This window comes from Amphiprion ocellaris, chromosome 17 (assembly GCF_022539595.1).
Source record: "Amphiprion ocellaris isolate individual 3 ecotype Okinawa chromosome 17, ASM2253959v1, whole genome shotgun sequence".
NCBI classification, from domain to species: domain Eukaryota; kingdom Metazoa; phylum Chordata; class Actinopteri; family Pomacentridae; genus Amphiprion; species Amphiprion ocellaris.
Window position 1 is genome coordinate 9,709,201 of NC_072782.1, and position 22,336 is coordinate 9,731,536.

General features: G+C 38.7%; 1 protein-coding gene across 7 annotated transcripts in view; it reads left to right on the forward strand.

Annotated features, from left to right (window-relative positions):
- The window catches only part of rgs3a (regulator of G protein signaling 3a), a 164,073-nt gene that overhangs the window by 94,224 nt on the left and 47,513 nt on the right, over nt 1-22,336 (forward strand). Inside the window, exon 1 of one of the 7 annotated variants that reach the window (XM_023287285.3) lies at nt 11,184-11,604. The exons of 5 other annotated variants lie outside the window; for them this stretch is intronic. In XM_023287285.3, coding sequence (XP_023143053.2) covers nt 11,503-11,604 — 102 coding nt within the window. In that variant the 5' untranslated portion in view covers nt 11,184-11,502. Of the gene's footprint in view, nt 1-11,183; nt 11,605-14,912; nt 15,070-22,336 lie in introns of those variants that run through there. One more of the 7 variants, XM_023287286.3, reaches the window with a different exon arrangement.

A 22,336-nucleotide genomic window follows, 5' to 3' on the forward strand; every position in this document is an offset into this window, starting at 1 on the left:
TAGCTGGTAAATGCACCACAGTGTTCACCAAATAGTTGTGTAGTAACTTTCCCTGTGCTCCTCTTTGGTTCTAGGCAGTAAAGCTTGGCTTGAATATCGAAACAATGAGCTGAAAGACAGTAAAATGTTCTATAGGACTGAGGTGAGCTGCAGATTCAGGTGATGGATCTCTGTAGCTTCACCACTCTGAGGGACCTCTTTCACATTGATGATGAATTTATATCAACTCAAGCCCCTTTAATTTCCCTCCTGTTCACCTTTGCAGAAACGGTACACTCCCTGGAAGCACTGAAATGAATCAAATGAGATGTATTTGGATCGACTCCCCTACTTTTAATGCAGCACAGTGGCAGTGCAGACTACTTATGGATGCAACGTAACTGATCTTTAAGTGCTTACTGGGCCTCGACTGCCCTGATTAAGAGGGCGACTGCTGGGGAGCTGTGACTGATATTACCATGGCCCAGTTTGGTCATTTCAAGCACTACCCAGGGAAATCTACTCAAAATGGACTTCTTTTTCCTCTTCTTGTCAGGTTCTTTAATTGCTATTTGTGGTAATTTTTGTGGAGAGTGCCAGTCTGACATAACTTTAGACCAAATACATAAATCCATGTACTTTGGAGCAGTGAGGGATTAATATCTTTCTGTCTGTAAAGTCCCTTTTTGGTTTAGATCTTATCTGACCATGCCATTTCTTGCTTCTTTAATTCCTTACACTTGTTTCTTTTCTTTCTTTCTTAATGAACAGCAGAAACAGTTCCATTCATTTCATCAGTTTGAATGGAGTACAACCCAGTTAATTTGAGTTTAGCTGAAAGGTGATTAAAATGGATAAATAGCTGTGTGTAGATGGCACACCTGTTGTATATTAGGCCTTCATTTCATCATGAAAGACAGAGAAGCGGAAGGACGAGGCGGAAGTCTTTCATCCTTTTCTCTGTGCTTGTATGTGTATTTTTTTTTGTGTTTTTTTAATCCATGCATTCAGTATGTGTATATGTTTTTGCCCTTTTGGTTTACCTGAATAGATTACCTGAAATATTCTCCAATATTTGAGCTACTTTCTAAACTTTGCCCAAGAACTCAGCAGGTATTACATTTGAACACAGTTTCAGAGATGAACAAGCTTTTTAACAATATTTCACTGCTACAGTGGTTTCTTTCAGGAATGTGTTTCACTGTATTGCGGAGTTCCACAACATGGTCATTGTATAAGCTGCATTCTTTGGTTGTGTCCTCTCTTGATCAGTGTCAATTAGCTGCACCCATCTGAATACATGAATGCATTTGCATACAATACAGCATTCAATGCGTTCTATAACCATAAGACATTGGCACGAATGCCAAGTCTGTAAATCGATGACTTTCACCAGAACTCTGTTAACAAATCATTGTATTTCTCAGTGCAGAATGCAACAAAAACAGCTCCAATTTATTACTTTTTTAGTATTGAAATGGTGCAGTGTTTCTTTCAGTGGATCTCCCTTGTAATGGTAGCTGTTTTCTTTAGAAAAATGATCAAAATAGACCTTTTAGTATACTAACTACAGTGAGGAGTTGGATCTACCTGGGAGATTCAATCCACACTTAGCTGGCTAAATATTACGAATTGTTTTCTCTCAATTTTAGCCTTCAATACACATGATATTAGTGCACAGTTGAAATAACTCTCTATATCTTAAAATGCTGAACACGGGTTTTAGTTTTCACCCAGAAAACATCCATAGAGCATAAAATGACATTGTAGTAGTAAAACTTGAGTAAACGGAAAACTTTCTGTAGCCTTTAACGCTCCATAGTCACTCATGTTAAAGTGACAGTGAAACAGAACTTAGAGTGTATTAATCTTTTGCATTATGACATATTTTCATTGTAAATGGAATATATGACAGGGTTTATATATGGGGGGATTTAAATCAAGTCTTTCAGCTTTGATTGGATTGTTCACAAGTGGATATGATTCAGTGAATACAGCACAATATTGACTCACTTGAATTCCTAGAAGAGGAGACAGGAGAAATTATTAAGCAATATAAACAGAATTTTTCTGAAATGTAAGATTTAGCCAACTAAAATCCAGACAGACACCAACTCTGCAAGGTACTACGTACCACAAACTAATGATCAAGTAAATTTGTTATAGAATATATAGATATCCAGATATAGGCTCATATAAGTCCAAAATAAGCCATTAAAATATTCAGTTTAACATGTCTTGATTTTGTCAATCAGGTTTGCTCCATAGACATACATACAAACATGAAATGCTAAAGGGGATGCATGTCATTTCTACACATAAACAGCAATAACTCATCAACCCTGCCACAGCCGATGGTATCATCTCAGACACTTCCTGTCCAGTCCAATTATTCACGATAGTCCTGTTCTTTGTGCAGTTATTAGAACCTTTTTATTGTAATCTCTTATTAAATGGAAATCTGAAAACTGTCCTGAAGGCAAGGGAGTACATGCTTAATCAAAACATTTTACATCTAGACAAATTAGTTCACTCTTGATTGCATTTTTCCTGAGTACCTTAGAGGCAAATAGTTTGTATTCAGCCACCACCAAATGTATTTAATTATATGCAAATCAGCTTTGCGGAGTATGGGAGGAGAATGCCTTTGTAGTATCGTCAGTGTTGCATGGTATGAATTGAAAAGCAAAGTGTCTTGTGTGTTGTACTTGGCATCTTGGGAAATATCCTTTGGGTAAGTTGGTATTGGCAGAAGAAAAGAGGACACACTCCTATAGATAGACATGTGTGGACACATGTGGGTCAGATTCTTCCACAAGAGACCAACATTTGATTCACATAAAGAAGAAATTTAACGTTGAATCATACAGAAAATTAGCCTCAGTGTTCCTCGATGGCTACAAACATGTGCATACTGATTTCAAAACACCTCGGAGGATGTTCCAAGAAGTTGGCATGAAAGAATATCCCTTTGGTAGCACTTAAATAACTTCATTTCTGCTTCATTGTTGCTGGTGAGTCAACATTAGAACCTATTTTTGAAAGCAAATAGACTATATATTTGATGTGCAGTGTGTATTCTTGCCCGTGAGTAAGAAGTGCAGCAAAGGAGCTTTAGAAAATTACCCATTGATTCACTCATTTCCCTTGTGTCAGAAACTGTATTTCTCCTCTCATGCACAAAGCCGAGTAAATCCACATTTAGCTGAAGCATGCATCTTACCCAAGAGTTATGTTCAAGTGTGCAGAGAGAGCGGAATCCACTCCAAAGGGAAAACACACATACTGTAGAAAACCAGATTCACCCCTATCAACTCATGTTACATTTTCCATTCATGTTTTTCCAGAAAATTGGCTTATTCCGTCACAGTGTTGGTGTCTGCAGCTGCCCTACTTCCTTCACTCCCTGAACACTCCAAGTGCTTCCCTTTGGAAATATTTGGACATGAGCCCCTTTTCACTTGGACATTCTCTAATCTTCTAGTCCCTGTGAGAGAGGGGCGTGATGAGGATTTGCCAGTTTCCCTTTTGTGCCGAGTTTCATTTACTGTCAGCATACGCTAAACAGAGGGTTTGGAGCAAATGTTCATAATGACTGTCATCAACTTAAATATCCGGTGCCTGTCTGTTTCTCTGATTGCTTCACTCTGTCAGCCTTATACGAAGCAGGCTGACATGGAGTTATAGATCAAAAAATGTCAAGCACAGTCGTTCATGTCTTAGATAGGCGGCGGTCAGGAGGATGACATCGTCATGGAGATGGTCGACAGGATATTATGCAGTAGAAGATGTTAAACTATCAAGTGTCACAATCACATGATTCTAGGAAATGATCCCGAATAAAGACCCAGAAGGAGCTGTCAGAATGGAAGACTTTTTCCTAGAAATTACTGAAACGAATAAGGTCCCATACTAAAATAAGTCATTTAAAAAAAAGTTTAAAACCCTTTAAAGGGCACTCATTGAAATACTTTGAAATTCAAAATTTCAACCTTAGAGTGTTATTATATGACGTAAAACTTTTTTACTTTTATGACATTTTACAACATTTTTGATTTTCATGTTGAAATTCAAGGTCAGTGAAGTTACCATATGTGGTTCTTTGCCTGTTAGTGGATAAGGAAGCATTCCAACAAATGTATATATCATCACTTAGCACAACTGTAAAATGTGTGAGTTTTGTCAACTTACCATGGTTAGTTTTGATGTTTCGAGCGCAAATATGGAAGAGGACCGAGCCATAAGTCCGTCTTTTTCCAGCTTCAGAGAAAAGAGAAAATTTAATGTGTTCTGCTCTTTTTTGGGCATTTCTATCTCTGCTGATTGGTCAGATGCCACGATGCAGTGTGCTGTAATGTAGAGTGATCTTTGCTGATTGGCTGGGTGAAAACCACATGCTTCTCCACCTCACTGAGAGGCGGGAGCAACGCCACATTTAATGTGTGCGGAAGTTACCAAATATGATCACTTGCCCCATGAAGGGCTACCTCTCTCACTAAATTAACTGGACATGATTTAAATTCTATAAATAATACAAACTTTGCATTTCCTTGTCATAGGTTTTTCAGTTCTGCTGATCAGTGTCAAATTACGGTATTATTCTGATATCGAGCAAGTATAGAATAGAAAGACAGTTTATCTTTATAGGACACATAGTCCCATATTGTCCCTTTGTTCAGCAAATTAATAAAAGTTTCAAAAGTCTCAAAACACTGCAAAGATGGTTCATCTCACCATGACTGTATAACCCTGTTTTTAGTCCTGTTTTAAACTGGCTGTTTCAGTGTCTGTAGCTTTAAATGCAAATTCTGGAACAAAACAGTTGACTGCATAGCAGCTTATGCAAATGTGAATATGTATGTGAGACCAGGACTTTCTATTGCTTCTAGCTTTATCTCTGAATGATCATTTTATGTGGACATATTGCCAAAGTCACTGCACAGCAGTTTTTACTTCATGTGTGTGGTGAGTTTGTCAGACAATGTTACATTTACAAAAACAGTATTTTAACCAGCTTGAAAAACCTATAAAGTAACTGATGGTTAACTTGAACAGAAAAATGTGTACATGACAACAGCTTTAATGACAGTTTGGCTGTATTAAAATACAGTTTACTGTATGTGAGCACACAGAGCAGCAGAGAAGTAAACAAATGTGAACCATGTGACCTAGTTTTAGTTGCTCTGAAGCACAACAGGCAACATGAAAACAAAGTAACACAGCCAGTCCTTGTTTATTGGTTTCAAATCTGTCTCTTAATGTCCCTCAGCATTAGATTGTATATAGAGTTCTGATCTTTGGTCATATTGTCAAAGCTAATGATAAAGTCATCGCACAATGCACTAACACAAAGCATTTTACTATTACTGTGGTGACATTATCATCAATGAGAAAAGGAATCCACTGGATCTGCAGGTCCTCAGATGATGGGAGTGCATTAAGACTCTTGTGTTCACTCTTGCAGCCAACAGCAGAACTTTTGTTCAGCTTCACTTGTGGCAGAGAAATATTATAGTAAGAAAAGGCTGCTCTAGAATGCAAAGCTGGTGGACAGTGAAGCATCTTGTCTTTTGAAATGGCTCACCTCGAAAGCAGCAGCAAGCGAGGGGTCAGAATCCATCAAGGTTTCCACCAGACAGCCACTGATTTATTAGCTGGTGTGTAGCAGGTCAGTAAGATTCTCACTGGCTGGGAAGCTATCTATTTGTGGGGGAGCTTCCTCATATCTTCCTAGCATTTACTGTACACCTCCAAGTTTATAACCGCAAAGCACAATAAAATAGAGTTTCACATATGGGACCTTTGTTACCAGAATACGAATGCCAGCATGGTTCACTTAAATTATTTACAGTTTTTAGACACATTTTGTGTCACATTACAATATGTTGCACTCTGATGTCACATCTTTTCCTCTGAATGAGCGAATGGCAAATCCATTGGTTCGTTTGCTGTGTTTTAGCCTTCAAATTAAAAGCTGCGGAAAATGGTGTAATTAGGCACAATATTTTTAATCAGAACCAAGTTTTAATTGTGGGATCTTACATAAGGAGCCTAATAGACTCAGTGAGCAGTGAATAATAATTTCTAATATGCATATATTTATTTATAAAAACAGTTTTATTTGATTTTGTTGCCATGCACGTAAACAAACATTTACCCTTGTGGTGTGGTATCCCACAGCCATTAAAGGTCTCTGAGCTCCTTCGCTGGAGAGCTTCCGGTACTTTCTTGTCTGGGCAGCATTAGCCACTAAGCTGCTGGAAAAATAAATTAGCACAACTACAAAAACACATGTACACACACAAATGGGAATTTAAGCAGGACTGGCCATTTTGAAAATGACAACACACACACGCTTAGCATTTGATGAGCAACGCTGGCGCTGCCTCTCTGAGTCAGAAGAGGAACGCAAACTATCAGCAGTAAAAGTCGCATACATTTTCTGCATCAGCACAGAGGCTCACATGAACGGTGGGAAGAAAAAAAATGGCTGCTGCTAATGAACAAAGTGTGCATTGAGGTTTGGAGGCGGCTTGTTCTGTTCTCTTGCTGTCTCATTTCACATTTATGAGAATCTGTTTTAGCTGCTAAAGTGGTCATAATGCAGCATTTATGTTGGAGGAAGCAGTGACGTAGTGCCACAAGGACCCTCTCTGTCAAAAGTCTTTCAACTTCATGCACACATAAGAAGTGTGAGTGAATATGCAGCTTTTGAGTCGCGCATCTCACTACGAGGGCACGCTGAATTTTAAACAGCAATACAAAATAATGAACTGATTGCTCCAGTATAGTTTAAGATTCATTGCAAAACTTGTTTTTTTTTTTTTCTGTTCTACAAGTTTTGTCATATGAGAGATTTCAGGGCAACCCACACTGGCAGCATCCTGACAGCTTCAGCTTGTCAGGATGTGGCACTATCCTACACTACTTCTAGTGTCAGCTCTTCAGGAAACCAGCAGTTATACCACATTCCTCCCACTGATTGGCACATGCCGGCTAACGTACCTAGCCTACTTCTTCAGTCTGTGTGAAGCATAACTTATGTGCCACAAGTGACAGATGACGTCCATGCAGCAGCAGCAGTAGTCTGGAAATTCACTGGTTTAAAGTTCCTTGAGCATGTTTTCTCCAGGAGGGAGATCTCTGGGAGATAAAGATGAAAATGTACATTTAAAATGAGATGTATACGTTTTCCTTAATCCTACAAGAGAACGCATTGAAACAATCGCTTCATTCCTCAGCACTCACCAGTCTGAATGCAGGCCGAGTGAAAACTGTGCTGCTGGATTTTGAATGGTATCAACATATTTATGATTTAAATTCATATTTGAAATTAATTCGGAATTGAAATTCAGAAAGGGCAGATGACTTGAAGATCCCAGTGCCACAGCACTAACAGCAGAGGCAGCTTACTTTGTAAATTCAGATTTTCCGTTGTCTACTGGATAAGTAGAATGATACAAATTAAAAAGAAGAGAACCACTTGCAAATTCCTTGAGTTTCTTGTTGTAAGCACAAGATGACACTTGTGTTATACATTTGTAGTGTACTTGTACTTTACTTTAGTGGCATTGCAAGACCGATTTGAGCACAAAATGACTACTATTAAGCAGTTCTGCAGCTTAAGTACACTTAATGTATTCTTTAGTTCACTTTAACTGAAAGTGGAAGATTTTACTCTGAATAAGTATCAAACTAGTCATCTCCCAACATATTGCAGAAATATATTTACTCACAATGAAGATTCAGGATAGTGTACACTCCAGATTTACTTTTTGAAGTGGACGAATGACTCAGAAAGTTGGGAACTTAATGTTTATCACCCGTCTGGTTTGCACAAGCTGCAAATCTGCTCATGAAAAGGACCAAATGAAAGGTTATATTGAAGAAGTTTATTAGCAGCCGTGGCTTATCACTGCTCAAACAAGGCTCCTGGTCAGAGGACAGTGATGTTAGTAGAGGAAACATGTAGGAAAAACTTGATGGACAGTAGTTGACACAAGGCAGTTTTCAAGCTCAGAGATGTTGATGTAGTCAAGGAAGACATCTTCACTGGGTTACAATATGAGGCGGTGAGTGACACAGGAGCAAGTGAGGAGAAAGTTAACAAGCAGCTGGAGGAGTGTGTGGTTTTTATTTTCACTGGGGATCCAGTGAGGACAGGAGTGTGCTGTGATAGGCGAGAACACCTGTCATCTCAGTGGGAAATGTTTTAAATACAAATATTTACATCATAACTCCGTCAGATATGAGGAACTTAGTAAAAATCGGCATCCTTCTTGCAAAATCAGCAGCCCGTTTACAATTATCATGTGAAAACCAGGTGATAAATGTGAAGTATGTAAATATACGCTAAAATATGGTAAAGAGCTGCACCATCATGTGATTAACATTCGCTCTTGTTGTCTCTCTGCAACCAAAGCACACTTTCCACTTCATTGTCTCTAATTAGACACAGATGAATTCCATTTGCCTTCCCTTTGCTCTGTGCTTTTTCTTCACACACAAGACACACATTGCAGGCTATTTCTGGGACGTGTTGTCTTGACATCCAGATTTAGAACTTGTTGAAATGGTGCAGATGTCATGAACATTTCTGAAGCATTTCCTGTATTATAGTAATTCTCACACACACACTGATGCCATTTTTACCAGATTTCAGCTTCCAGAAAGGTTCTATAAAGATGTACTTTCAACAGAATATCCTACTAGTTATCCAAATATCAAAAGTACCCCTACTTTGGTTTCAGTCTTAGTTTGGTGAAGACATTGGAAAAGATTTGGAGTTCAGTGGATGCTATTAAAATAACTTCTCTGAGGAGTGTCCTTTGTAGAGTTTTTGCTCCATGTTGGGATGTCCAGGACAGCTGCTACAGTACATTTTAGTTATTTTGTGTGTGTGAGTGGCAGGAATAATGCTACAGCACTTTCCCAAACCCGTCTTTCTCTGCAGAAATATGCATTCTTCAGGGACTAATTGGAGCATATTTAGAAACTTTTTGTCCTCTGATAATACTACTGTAATGTGGATGCATTTTTCAGTAAATTGATGTTTTATTTGTTGTTTGTGGTGCACTTCTGGTACATAAATATGGAAACTGTAGTTGAAAATGTGAGAAATCGACCTGAAGATGAGAAATATGAATACAAAATTTTAGGTTGCCAAAGATTTGCCCTCTGAAATTCACAAACCACTAACAGGTTTGAAAGCTTTGCTGTCTTTAAAAAAAAAAATCACCAAAATTACAAGTTTTTGGGAGCCACAAACTACAAAAACGACAAGAATGTCTGGATCTTCACTCGGCCCTGCAGTTCTTGAAGTACTCATCTGTGATGTGCCATCTTTTGGAGAATCTGAACAAGTCTAAGCATAAAATCGTGCTAATTCATTAAAATCACTTTATTCTTTATGTCATATTAAAATAGCCAAACATTAATACTTTCCTCTGACCAGATTCCATTAAAAAAACCGACAAATTCTGCCCTTCTTAACCCATCTATGAAGCCAAGACTGACTCTAGTGTGACCAAAAGTCCATCCATCCATCCATCCATCCATCCATCCATCCATCCATCCATCCATCCATCCATCCATCCAGGTCATTTGACACATTTGGAAAAATGTTGTACACGGTGATTCCAAGTTTTGCCAATTTTTGTAAAATGAAAAATCAAAGAAATTTAACCTTTAGTTCTTCTATTGTTGCAATTTATAGCATCATAACTTCTGCACAAAAGACATTTCTGAGTTTTCCCTACTTCTTACCATGGTTGAGCTGTTTCCTTAGAGTAGCAGCACTTTGTATTGCAGTGACAAATGAGCCCACAGTGAGAAAAAAAATCTAACGAGCAAAAAAATAAAACAATAAACACGTGGGAATTGCTTGCAGTTAGACAGTTAGACCATATCTCGTGCTAGTTTTTCTTCTTCAGTCTTGTTTTTTCTTTGTTTTTGTCCTTACCCAGTCTTTTTCCTTGTTTTACTTTTAGGTCTGTACCTGTTTTCATTTTATTGCAGCCACCAACGGCAAATATGCAGTCCTTTACCTTCACTCCCAATCTGTCCGTCTGTATCAGTATCTTTGTTCTCCTCTGCTATACCCGTCTCTGGCCGTCACACACACAAACACACACAATCACACGCATGGTTGAGCAATGTTAATCATTGTTGCCTCTAGTGTTGGATTGATTCCCTTGGCTTTCTTTAAAAATTAATGATTTCCCTTTGATGGAGTGGTGTTTGGCTTTATTTTAGCTCACCTTTAACTATTCATAACTGTTACATAATAGCAATGCATCAGCCCAGGAGGAAGTATAGATAAGAGCCTCGTGGGCTCTAGTCCTAAGAAGGTAATGCAGAGCATGAAATCCATTCACTCCCAGTTTTAATTATGCACATTCTTTACTCTGAGAAATGGTGTTTGCTCCACTGAGCATGTAATGGAGCTGGGATAATGGTTTCATTCACAAATTCCAAGGCTCTTCTTGACACAAGGACACTTTTGATTATTAAGTGTTTGATGTCAGTTGTGTGAGGGAGAATAACAAACACTCTGGTGCCAATTAGGAATGGGAAGCCAAAAAAAGAGCAACTCCGGAGAAGCAGATAAAACGACTGTAATCTAGTTTGCCATAAGTTGATATTCTACTTTTTAAATGTCACTCATTACTTAATGCATCATCTGGATGTTTTCATGAAAATACCTTCGGCCAGAGAGGCTGTCTGTGCAGTGTAATTGACAGTCGTGTTTAAAATAGCTATTTGTGAAGCCCATTATATATTAGCACATGATGTGATTAGATAAGGCCTGATGAATAGCTTACATGACTCGCTACAGGTCTGATGCAGACACATGGTCACTGTAACACACCATGTTTGTGTGTGTCTGTGTGTGTGTGTTTCTTATTAGGTGTGAAAGACATGGCCCTTAACATCCTGCTCTTTGATAGGTTTTGATTCAGCGCTTTGATTTGCAGCAGAGCAACTTCTAAAAATAGCACACAGAGGAAGAGAGAGAGAGAAGACAGAGAGAGGGAGGGAATGAAGGACACCGGCTGCTTTGGTCTCCAAAGAGTTAGTTGCATTTGATCTTGTCGTACCCATCATCCCCTCTATGTTTTTAATACATCCCATTTCTCTGTTACAATCCTTCTCCTTTTCACTCTCACACCTCTGCCTCTCCCTGATTCAATCTGTTTCTTTTTCATTTTCCCTCCCCTCTCCTCTCCTCTACCAAATCTCTCTCGAACCCTCCTCTCCTCCCTCTCACTGTCTTTCGCGCTACACGTTTGCATGCACGTTATTTCCGAGCTGGGGGAGAAGCTGGGACTGCAGCAGCAACAACACAGACAAGAATCAGAACAAGCGGGAGAAAAGAAACGAGAAACACTGATACATCCAGAAAAACGGACCGGGGGAGAGAGAAAGAAAGAAAGAAAAAACATAACATATTGTCACGCTGGATTAGCAGTGTGTATCTATTTGTGCTGCACACGTGCTCCGTAAGTGTGTGTGTATGTGTGGATGAACTGTGCCCTTCTTCGCAGTGCTCTGGGACACACAATAGTGATAACGCTCTCTTATAAAAAAGCAACCCCACTACGTGTCCAGATGCCAGTGTCTAAGGTAATTTCTGCTATCTTTTGCTGTAAAGTTCTGGCTGAAAGCTCCTTTTGAGACTCTCTTTGTAGTGCTTATTGTGTGTGCATGCTTGTTAAATATAGCTTTAGTGCCTGAGTGTGTGTCATGTTGCTTGTGTTTAGGTTGCATCCTGTAAATGCTGTCCTAGGTGAAACCGGGAAAGAAATATTATATTTCACAGTAATCGTTTACTATGCAACAGATTAAGTTAGTTGAGGCTTGCTGTTTTTGCCTGTTTGATTCTGAGAAGCAGAGATTATTGGCTTACTGTTTCAGAAATGACATCTTCAATATTTCACTTCTAAAAGGTTTTTAAAGCCACCTACAGAATAGGAATGCAGAGGCTGATATGAAGGTATGAGAGAAATTTGACAGATAGCTCCGATGTGATTCATTCGTCAGCCATGAGGAAGAAAACACTTGACTGTCTCTCATCGCTTTAGTTTTGCTTTCTCTTCTGTACATAAAATCATTAAAATCTCTTATTATTAGAAAAACTATGCTCTGAATTAATGTTAGCATAAAAGCACTCTCCTGTTCTTTTTTCTTGCAGTAACTACTACTGAATCGTTGCCTGCTATGTATAAAAGCGTCTTGTTTTGTTCTGCAACTTTATCCCTTGAATGGATTTATCAATGATGGATAGTTGTTGACCCGAGATACAGCAAGTGTGTGTGTTTGTGTGTGTGTGTGGCTTCTACCTTTCAATGTCAACTGTTCCTTGTCACACTGATGAGATAAAAAAAAAAATCCTTTCTCCTGACTCGCATTGAGAGCCTCTCGAGATAACAGTGACAGACAGATGAGAGAATAGGGAGGTAGAGAGACACAGAGAGTGTGTGAATGAGGGACAGAGCTTCAATTAACCACTCAGGCACAACAGGTATGTTTGTTTATTTGAAACACACACAAGACTGCTTATATTTCTCATTCAGTTTGAAGGCTTTATCATATGTACGTTGCCTTTTTACCATATCGCCGCCATGTTGTTGTGTTATAAATCAACCGACCTTGGTACCTCAGCCTTAGAGTCTAAACAAAATGTGTCAGAGGAATAAAAATGTGTCAAGCAGTCATGGTTGGCGTTGAATGATTTATTCAGCCGGGTGTTTTCTTTCCTCAAAATAATGCTTGTTGTACACTTAACCAAATCCTATTGTGGCTATTTCTGATAAGATTACATTAAATACAAATCAACTGAGAGATTGGTGTATGAAAAAATTAATAAAAAGGGAGTTGTAAAGGAAAATACTTCCAAATCTTTCAAAATAAACTGCTGAAAAAGTGTTGTTTTTGTATCTTTAGTGTTATTGGGCCATTAAAATCAAATCAAAAAGTCACTCATTATTTTCTGTGTTATTTCTTTCAAGGCTACAAAATTATCAGCCATGCTAGCGCGAGCATTGATGCTGCCTGTGGTACAATAGACTCAACACAGAGTATCTTCTTATACTTTGTTTGCAGCTTGTATCAACCTGCATAGAAACACAGAAACAACATGCAGTAGAAGGCAGAAACTGCCAGAAGCCGAGATGAAAGGAAGCTACCATTTTCCAGCTCTCTTGCAAAGGTCATGAAATCCGTCTTAGCCTCGACCTCACTGAGGCTTTGTTTGAACTGAAAAGGTGCATCCAAGTTGAGGATATAGTGGCAGGCTATGACTCACTGCAATTATAGAGTGCAGTCATATCTATATATAGCCAAGCAGTACATATCTACAGTGACTTAAACAACAAAAATAAAATAAAAAAATCTATAATTGCCAACTGATCCCAATTTAGTAACATGAAAAATACAAAAAATTACAAATGTGTACATTAAGTTATATTGTGACATCTTCTCACTTGTATTCTCTAAATAAGTACAAATAGACAGGAAGTTAAGTTGCCTGTGTGGCATTGTGAATATGTGAGTTCTTGACACATACTGCTGATAAGTTCTTATTTTTGATCTAATGTTAGTTCGAATTTACAGACACTTTAAGGACATGTCCTTAAATATTATCCGTAAGTGTCAAAGTTAAAGACCCCATATTATGCACATTTACAATTGAATGATCTTATTTCTAGGAACTACTGGAATACGTGTGCATGCTTCAATGTTCAAATTCACACTATTTTTGTTATACTTTACATTGCAGCCACCCCTCTTCTTTCCATCTGTTTCAAAAACTCTGTTTTAGCTCCTGTCTCTTCAAAGGCTCCCCTCCAGAAAATCATAATCTGCTCTAATTGGTCAGCTGGGCCGACAAAAATTAGATAACGTTGGTTACGTACTGATCTATGGTATGAGTATGGAAATAGAGATGTGGAAGCGGCTCTAGTGAGGAAGTATTGGCAAACTCAGAGGCAGCTTCTCATCCTTCGTTTGAGGGCCAAACTAGCTGCCAGGCAGGCGTTATGCAAATATGTTACATGGTGATGTCGATAAGTAACAGGAGAAACACCTGGATTTTGAAAAAGAAAAAAACAACTTTAGGTTTGCAAATATACAGAACTTGTACATGCATAAAATGCAGCTGCATAGCACAAAAATGCACCCCCAAAAGCAGAATGTAGGCTCTTGAAATATTTGAATTGATACTGGAAATTTAGAAGGAGAACTCAGAATTTTGAAAATGCAGCTACCACCCTGAAGAGTATATTAACAGTGACCACATGTGGTTGGCTGCTAATGGGGTCACCTCAAAAGCTACTGTTTCCCTTTAAGATGGGAAGTTTTCACAATATGACACGGTTCCTACCGTACCATATACGGCTGTTCTAGGACTTTGTGGCAGCATTGTGCGTGTAAGATGCTGCAGATGTATGTGGTTGTTCTACTGCATGTATTTGTGTGTGTTTGCACTGGTTCTGTGTCTATTGTGTTGGTTGTGCATCCTGTGGGACCTGACTCTAGTGCCCTAATGTCTTCCCAAAGAAACGGAGGGCGGGGGTGTTGTGGAGGCACAAATGGACACAATATATGTACACATATGTCAGACAATATTTGCGCACACACACATATGCAATCATGAAGGACATTATAGAGCAGTTAGCATGTTTGGTGGACATGCACACCATATGCTTCTCTCTGAGCTCTCATTGCTCATTTGTCTCTTCTCATTATCTCGGCCTCCTCCCTCTCTCCCTCTCTTTCATTCCCTCTCCCTCCTTCCTTCTCACTTGTTTGTGCAGCTTGGGAGTCTACCTTCTTAGCCTCTTGGGCATTCTCCCCCTCTCTCTCTCTCTCTCTCTCTCTCTTTTCCTCTCTCTCTCTCCCCCTGTATCTGTGCACAGTTCACTTGGCCTAGCCCACACTGACAGAATCACACACACCAGCCCAGCTAGCCAGCCACAAACACTCACACACCAGTTTGACAGAGGAAGTAGGCCACTTTAATGGGGATGTGTGGAGTGCCTGTATCTGCCTTTACTGGATTATAACCTGGAACTGCTTCCTCTTTGCCAGGTAGGGGGGGTTTATATACCGTCATTTTATTCTTCATCTGTGGCTTTTTTTCATGCAAATTGATTTTATGGTGCTTTTCTTTGGCTCTGGTGGGGGAAAGAAAAAAAAATCTTCATCCATGCAGTTATTTTGAGTTGTTGTGCTGCTGGGAGGCAAGGAGTGGTTTCGTCATATGGGGGAAGGATAGAAACAAGCCGGAGAGATGAGAGGAAAGATAGGAAAAAGCAATAAAGGCCTATTTATCACTGGGAATCTTTATGACAGGCTCAGATGAAGAGTTGTGTCTGTGTTGTCTGCTATTTCGATGAATCTAACTTTAATTTCCAGCTTTGGTTTGTTTTGCATTTCTTTTCTTACTTTCTGTCTTTGTTATATTCTATGTTTAGTGCCACTTATTCTACCTTTCTGATAGCTTTAATAGCACCTTTTAATCATTTTGTCCCTGTAACATCACCTCCCTTCAAATAAATATGAGTTATGGGCAGTACTTTGTGAACAACAGATTGTTTACATCCTCCATTTAGTGCTTTTATGTCTCTGCTTTGGCTGTGTGCCAGTGGCATGATACAGCCGTCCACATGGTTTAGGAGTCGTGGGGTGAAAAACAGGGAGACAGAGAGACGAGAACGGTCGGAAGATGGCCATTAAGAAGACAAACTCTAAACCACGTTAGCTGAAAGTGATAGAGACAATCGCAGAGAGACAACCAAGGGACCAGAGGGGGAAAAACAACAGGAAGCACACAGGGGAAAATTGCTTTTCTCTTTTCCTCATTAGGAGAATTGTGGGGTTATTCTCTTCTTATGAGGAAAAAGAGAGCAAGAGAGAGAATTAGATGCATGTTGTGCAGTTTGTGTTGGTGCTTGTTGAAACAAAGGGAGATGATGGAAAGTGTGTAGTCTGGTATAAAATGAAAGTATCTGAAGGAGACTGATATTAAAATAATGTAAAGATACTAAATCGAGATGTTTTTGAACAAGCAAAGAAGAGTAACTAGGAAAAAAAATCTCTACACTGCTCCTCTCCTCTTCAATCTTTCTCTTGTCCTTGATCAATAGTAGACAATGTCAGTGGCCCATCCCTCGGCTGCACACTCATGCAAACGCACACAACCAAAACACACACACGAGATGAATGCGATTTATCAGCTAGTCTTACAGTCCCAGCTTGAACAAATGAGATGTTTGTTATAACCTGAGAAACAGCGGTGCACGCATTACAACCCCTTGTTTGCCACAAAGGCACACAACACACAAAATGAAAAACCACCACACACTCACAGACCGACACAGTCACGCATCCATTACTCCAAAGTACAGCACATTGACTCATATGCATTTTCTCAAGACTTAACCTTAAACTTACCTTAATCCTAGTCTCAACCAAAACCTGACCCAGTCTTCATATTAAAGTCTAAGTATTCACACCATGGGAACTTGCTTTTTTTTTTGTCCCCAAATGAGAGGCAAGTCCCCACAATGTGACACTTTAAATTGATTTATGTCCCTACACCATGAGCCACACAAATGCTCGCACACACTCACGCAAACATCGCTGTGGCCTCTTTCTGTAAAGGCCCTTTCCAATCTTTCTCAGTGGTCACATTGTCTTCAGCTGCCTGGCGTCATGGGGCACGTTACGTCAATGACATTTTCTCTCTGAACCCTGCTTCTATCAATAATGCCTCTGCAAGAAAAAAAAAGACGAAGAAGAAGGAAAAAAAGAAATCTTTCTGCCCTCTCTGTGATTCCTCCAAAGGTTCTGCAGGAGTGGCGGCATGCCATGCTACCGTTAAAGAATGCCATGTATTGACTCAGGATGGGTTCTGTTGGCCAGTTCCATTTGGATCCGGTTCCAAATTGGTAAAACGTCTGGATTTAATAAGATTTTGCAAATCCCTTATTAAATCTTTATTTCATGTTATCTTTTTTTACTCTCTTTTGCCTCTCGCTGTGACATCAAAAGAGACTAATGTTGTGTAATAAAAACAAGCACACCAAAGTCAATGAAAAAAGGCAACATGCTACATGTCTGGAAATAGCAATACGTCCTTTGTTTCAATACTTGCAGCATTCAATATGTTAAATAGAACTTGTGGCGTTTTTGATACCTTGAGAAGGATTATCACTCATCTACAGTCTACTGCTGACGCATTCCACACTGCAGCTGCTGCAGGTTTACTTTCCACATTGCAACAGGTTTACTTTTAGGTAACATTAAGTGCATTATGCAAACACATGAGGAAATTATTTAATACAAAATTCACCAAATGATAATGATGAGTTAGTATTATTTGTAAAGTGTTGTGTTTAGTTCAGCTTCTGCAGCTGCAAATACTGCAACAGACCACTGACAAAATGCATAGTAACTATCCTGCAGCCCTTCAAAACAGCAGTTCATGTCCATGCTTTAAATATGTCATTAAACTCACCAACTGTGCTATTAATGTGATTGGAAGAAGCTAAATTCTTTAATATCAGGTTATATCTTATGCCTCGCTAATAATGCAATATATTTTGTGCTGTTTGAAATAAAAAATTCTTCTTTTTAAAAAAAAAAAAAAACAGATGAACCACTTAAAAAGATTTAAAAAGCATTTGAATTTGATAAGCAGGTTTGGAGCTGGATTCAGATTTGATAACATGCGATCGGACCTTACTGAGCACTAAATGCAATTACTACAACATATCTGGAAACATACAGGCTTCACAGAAGACCAATCTACAAGCTCCCTGTTTAAGCTGAAATATTAATGAGAATAGACTTTATGCTAATAAATTGCATTTGACATCTCCAAGGTTTAACTCACTGCCGAGTATTCCTGTGAGATATTGAGCCGTGGTTTTTATTATGCTATCCTGTTTCAATTAACGTTACTTACACTGTATACCTGTAATGCTGGTACCTGTGATCAATAACAATATTATTTACCTCTAAGAGGATGAACTTTCATCACATGTCAGAACTGCCTGGTTAATAATCCAATTTTACTTCACATTTTGACCAGAAGCGTCAGTTAAAAACTAAAATTACACTGAACATGAAAGACTTTTATTGCTCACCCAACTCAGCAGCTTTGTGATACATCTTTTTTTTCTGATTCAGTTAACAAGTTGTGCTTTTATGTTGCCCCTGTTCACCTTTTTGATCTACAGACCTTTTAGCACCTTTCCCCCCTTGCTCCCTTTTCCATCATTTGTTTTCTCCTTCCCTTTCGGTCTAATCGCAATGGAGGGTTCTGACAGATAAATGACTATTACTGTCTCATCGGTCTTCTCTCAGTGAAATCAAGGGCAACAGGGACCGGTGCATTGCGGTGCATATAATGAGGCCATTCAGAGATTGATCATCTATATGGTTGGGCCTCTTAACAAGGTATTGGTATTACACAAAGCAATAATAGCTCTTAAATGTTCAGACCTCTGATTGTTCTGGACAGTACATGTCAAAACATGCTTAATATGTAGTTAGAGCAGACAAGCACACCTAGACACAAACATAACGTCTACCAGTCAGCAGCAAACATCGCACTAAACACAAGCAGCTCTTCCACATTAGGCATCTCATGTGTGTGTCTTTTGTAATACGTTATGTGTAACTCTAACATTCCTGTGATGGCAGGAATGTAGAAAATTAATCCTGAATGTGTAAGTGTGTGTGTGTTTATGTGAGAAAGCGTGACGTGGGTTGGTGCAAATTATTTCGCTTTAAGCAAATGAACAACTCAGGTTATGGGTGTGTGTCGAAGCATTTAGTGGAAAATGACCTGATTCGCAAGAACTGTAGAAAACAGGTTTGCAATCACTCTTGCTCCTGTCACATTTTTACTCACTGTGGGCTCATTTCTCACCTCAATATAAAGTCCTTCGCGTTTGTGGAATCAACACAACCTTGGCTGGAAGTAGAGAACTCTTAAATGTCATCTGTGCAGTATATTAAAGTTTTAATGATGTGGATCAAAAAATTAGGACAAAGGGAAGGTGAATTTCTGGGATTATTTATTTCACAAAAATGAAAAAAAAACTAACATCAGTATGTATTTCCATACTAGTCTCCTGTCTGCTCTGTGTAAACAAAGCCTGCAGTTCAGCCTAGTTTAACGGAATAGTCCCTGAATTTTTGTCACATGACTGTTGGGTGAAGTTGGGACACAAATGGCTTCTCAGTTGTGACGACGGCTGCAAAATTTTTAGTTTTTTACACAATCTGGTTTTTACAAATGGTTTATTTTTGGTATATTTTTAAGTGAGGCATGCAAAACAAGTACATTTTCATTAAAATATCACAACTTTGAGCTTAAGTTTTGTGTTGGAACAGTATGTCACAGATTTTGATGTCAGAAGAGCTGAAAAGATGACAATTCTTACTGTTTTAACTGTTTGTGATTTTTTTTTTTTAAAAAATAGACAATGCCAGTATGAATGGGGCTGCTCAGAATAATTAGCCTGTCAGACACAATTGGTAGAAAGCTATATTTTTGTTGTTTTGTTGATGTGAAGAGGAAGGTAAGATATGTGGAGGACATCTGTGTGTGGCATAAACCATTCCAAATACATTAATTGCTGTTGGGTGAAAACAAACTGTTGGTCACTTGACTTAAATCACAGAAGAACCTTTATATACCCTCATTAGACCAGCGATGGAGCTAGACATTGCATGGACTGCATTGTGATTGAAAATGGCTTTTGCACATTGGGTACAAAAGGGGAAGAACATAGTTGAATATATGAAAAATACAGAATCTTTGGTCTTAAACCAAAAATAAATATAAAAGAAGGCAGTTTCAAGTGCTCAAGAACAGAAATGTAAGTTAAATATCCATTGTTATCAAAGGAGAATATAGATGTTTTCCATGAAAAGCTTGTAGATTTAATGAACAGTTGGAACAAGCTGACACCGTCAGTGAGAAATGAGGTTAACTTGGTTCCTATTCTTTGTTATGCTCAGTTAATGTTTTCCTTTTTAAACAGGGTGACTTCTGTAGACGTCTCTGACCTCACACGTCCTTGGAAGAAATTAATGAGATAAGTCAGTGAGTAAAGGAGGCAACAGAGCAGAGTGAAAAGAATACACACAGACTGATTGGGTGGAGTTACATCGTTTCAACATCCACCGCTTAGATTCCCCACTGAGCTGAATTAGAGTCGAGACAGAAGGAGAAGGGAAAGCCAGTCCTTTTGTTTGGCCACACACAATATTTCTAACAGCGCTGCTAATTGAGATGAGCTGGATATGTTGAGACTGGAGATGGATTTGGTTGTGTAATGCTGGATGCTTTAAACCTTTAGCTACCAGTATCAGACTAAGTAGAGAGACTTTAATGCTCTTTAATGTAACGTCTTACTTAAAAACGAAGGAGACACAGGAAATTAAAGGAAGGGAAGGAGATAAAGATGAAAGATGGCACTTTGTAATTGAGGAGCGGGAGGGGTCTGGAAACTATGATGACAGAGTTCATAGGTACATCTTTAGCTTTTGGAGAAGGCGAAGCGCAGCTGCTCCCCTGGGATGGGTCTCCTGTTGCCATGGGAACGGTGGGACAGAGGCCACATGATTGTCCCTGGGTGACTGTCCATGAGCGCATGTGGGTTCCTGTACTACTATCTTTATGAGAAGATTCTGACCTTCAGAGATTTCGACCTTCAGAACAGGAATAGGTTATTTGCAGATGAAGGTCATATTTGTCAGTCTTCATTTCTTCAAGGAGGTTTTTTTTGATATCAGATTTAACAGACCTGGTTTATTCTATGTTCTGTTAACACCAAGGCCATACTATTGTTTTAAACAGATGGCTATTTGTAAAATATACCAGGAGTATAAATAACTGGACAGTATGGTGGATATGAAACATTCAGCCAGTGGTGACTGTATTTAAACACATTTATAAGAACGCCTGAACCTTTTTTTTGCACCTGTCACATTTTTACTTATTTTTCCTGCATGTCAATAAAAACAGCACAAACATAGCTAGAAGGTGAGAGAACCCGCATATATCTTCCATGCATTATGACACAGTGACAGTGTCTAAAATCATAAGGACAAAAACACAAAAGTTGAGTTTCTTTAAATTTTTATGTTTCAAAAATGTAAAAAAAACCCAAATGGAATCAACATGTACAACATTTTTCAAGTTCCCACAAATGTTACCAATATGGGAAAGTAAATTCTTAGTAGAGATATTTTACTACTCACATTTTTAACTTTCATACTTGTCTCCTATTTGCTCTGTGCAAACACAGCCTGCAGTTCAGTACAATTCTGCCAAAAAGTGCCTGATTTTTTTTTGTCCTGTGATTGTTCACAGCTGAGTCAATAATAGCTTCTCAGTTGTGTTGAGAAGCACAGATTATTTTATTTGTTCATTTTTTTCATTTGCAGAATCTGTTCATAGAAAATAGTTTACGAGATAAGATGACGAAAGATGATGATTTTGAGTTTAGCTTTGGTTAATTTTTCCAGTGGAATGGTACGTCGCAGATGAGCAGTTCAAAGCCCATGGGAAATTTACAATTTCTGTCGTTGATAAATGGTGACATTTCGGCAATTAAAAACTTTTTTTTTTTCTGTCCTTCAGAGGATTAAGGCTCTTTATGTGTAGACTTTTATATTCAAATTTAAATTTTGACAGTTAATTTGTTGCATAAAAGTAGTGTGATAAGATGAGGTAATAGTTTCTGGAGATTTTTACTGTTTTTATACTCGTTAATAAAAATATGAACACTGGCTTCTCTTCACAGCCCGTTTGTCCTCAAAAATATCCCTATTTTGGGACTCCAGGGAGCACAAAAACCAGTAGTTATATGCACATCTGTCCCCTGTTGTAAGGACTCTGGGGAGTCCCAAAACAAGGGACGGAGCAGAACATAAGCACTGTTTTATGTATTTATTTTTGAAAACCTCTTAACCACCAAGGTTGTTCCCAACGGTTTCTTTTCATTTTACTTTTCTGTGATTGATTCTTTTCTTGCAATCTCTAAAATTTCACACCAAAGCCCAAATGCACTCGACAGAAATGGGACTGAACAGACCCAAATGTTGGAAATATGATAAACCTTCCCATCTGCTGATGTGTTAGCTCCAGTTTGATTGAAGCCCACATAGAGCGCTTGTGCCATATCTAGCTCTTAACTGATACATTAACAAGACAGCTGCTCTGTGAGGCTGCGATGCTCACTGTAAAGAAAGCTAAACTGTTAGGCTGATTGCAAGCAGAGACGCTAGCATGTGAAGCCACTTGTGAGATTTTATAATAAGGTTTGGGGAGCAG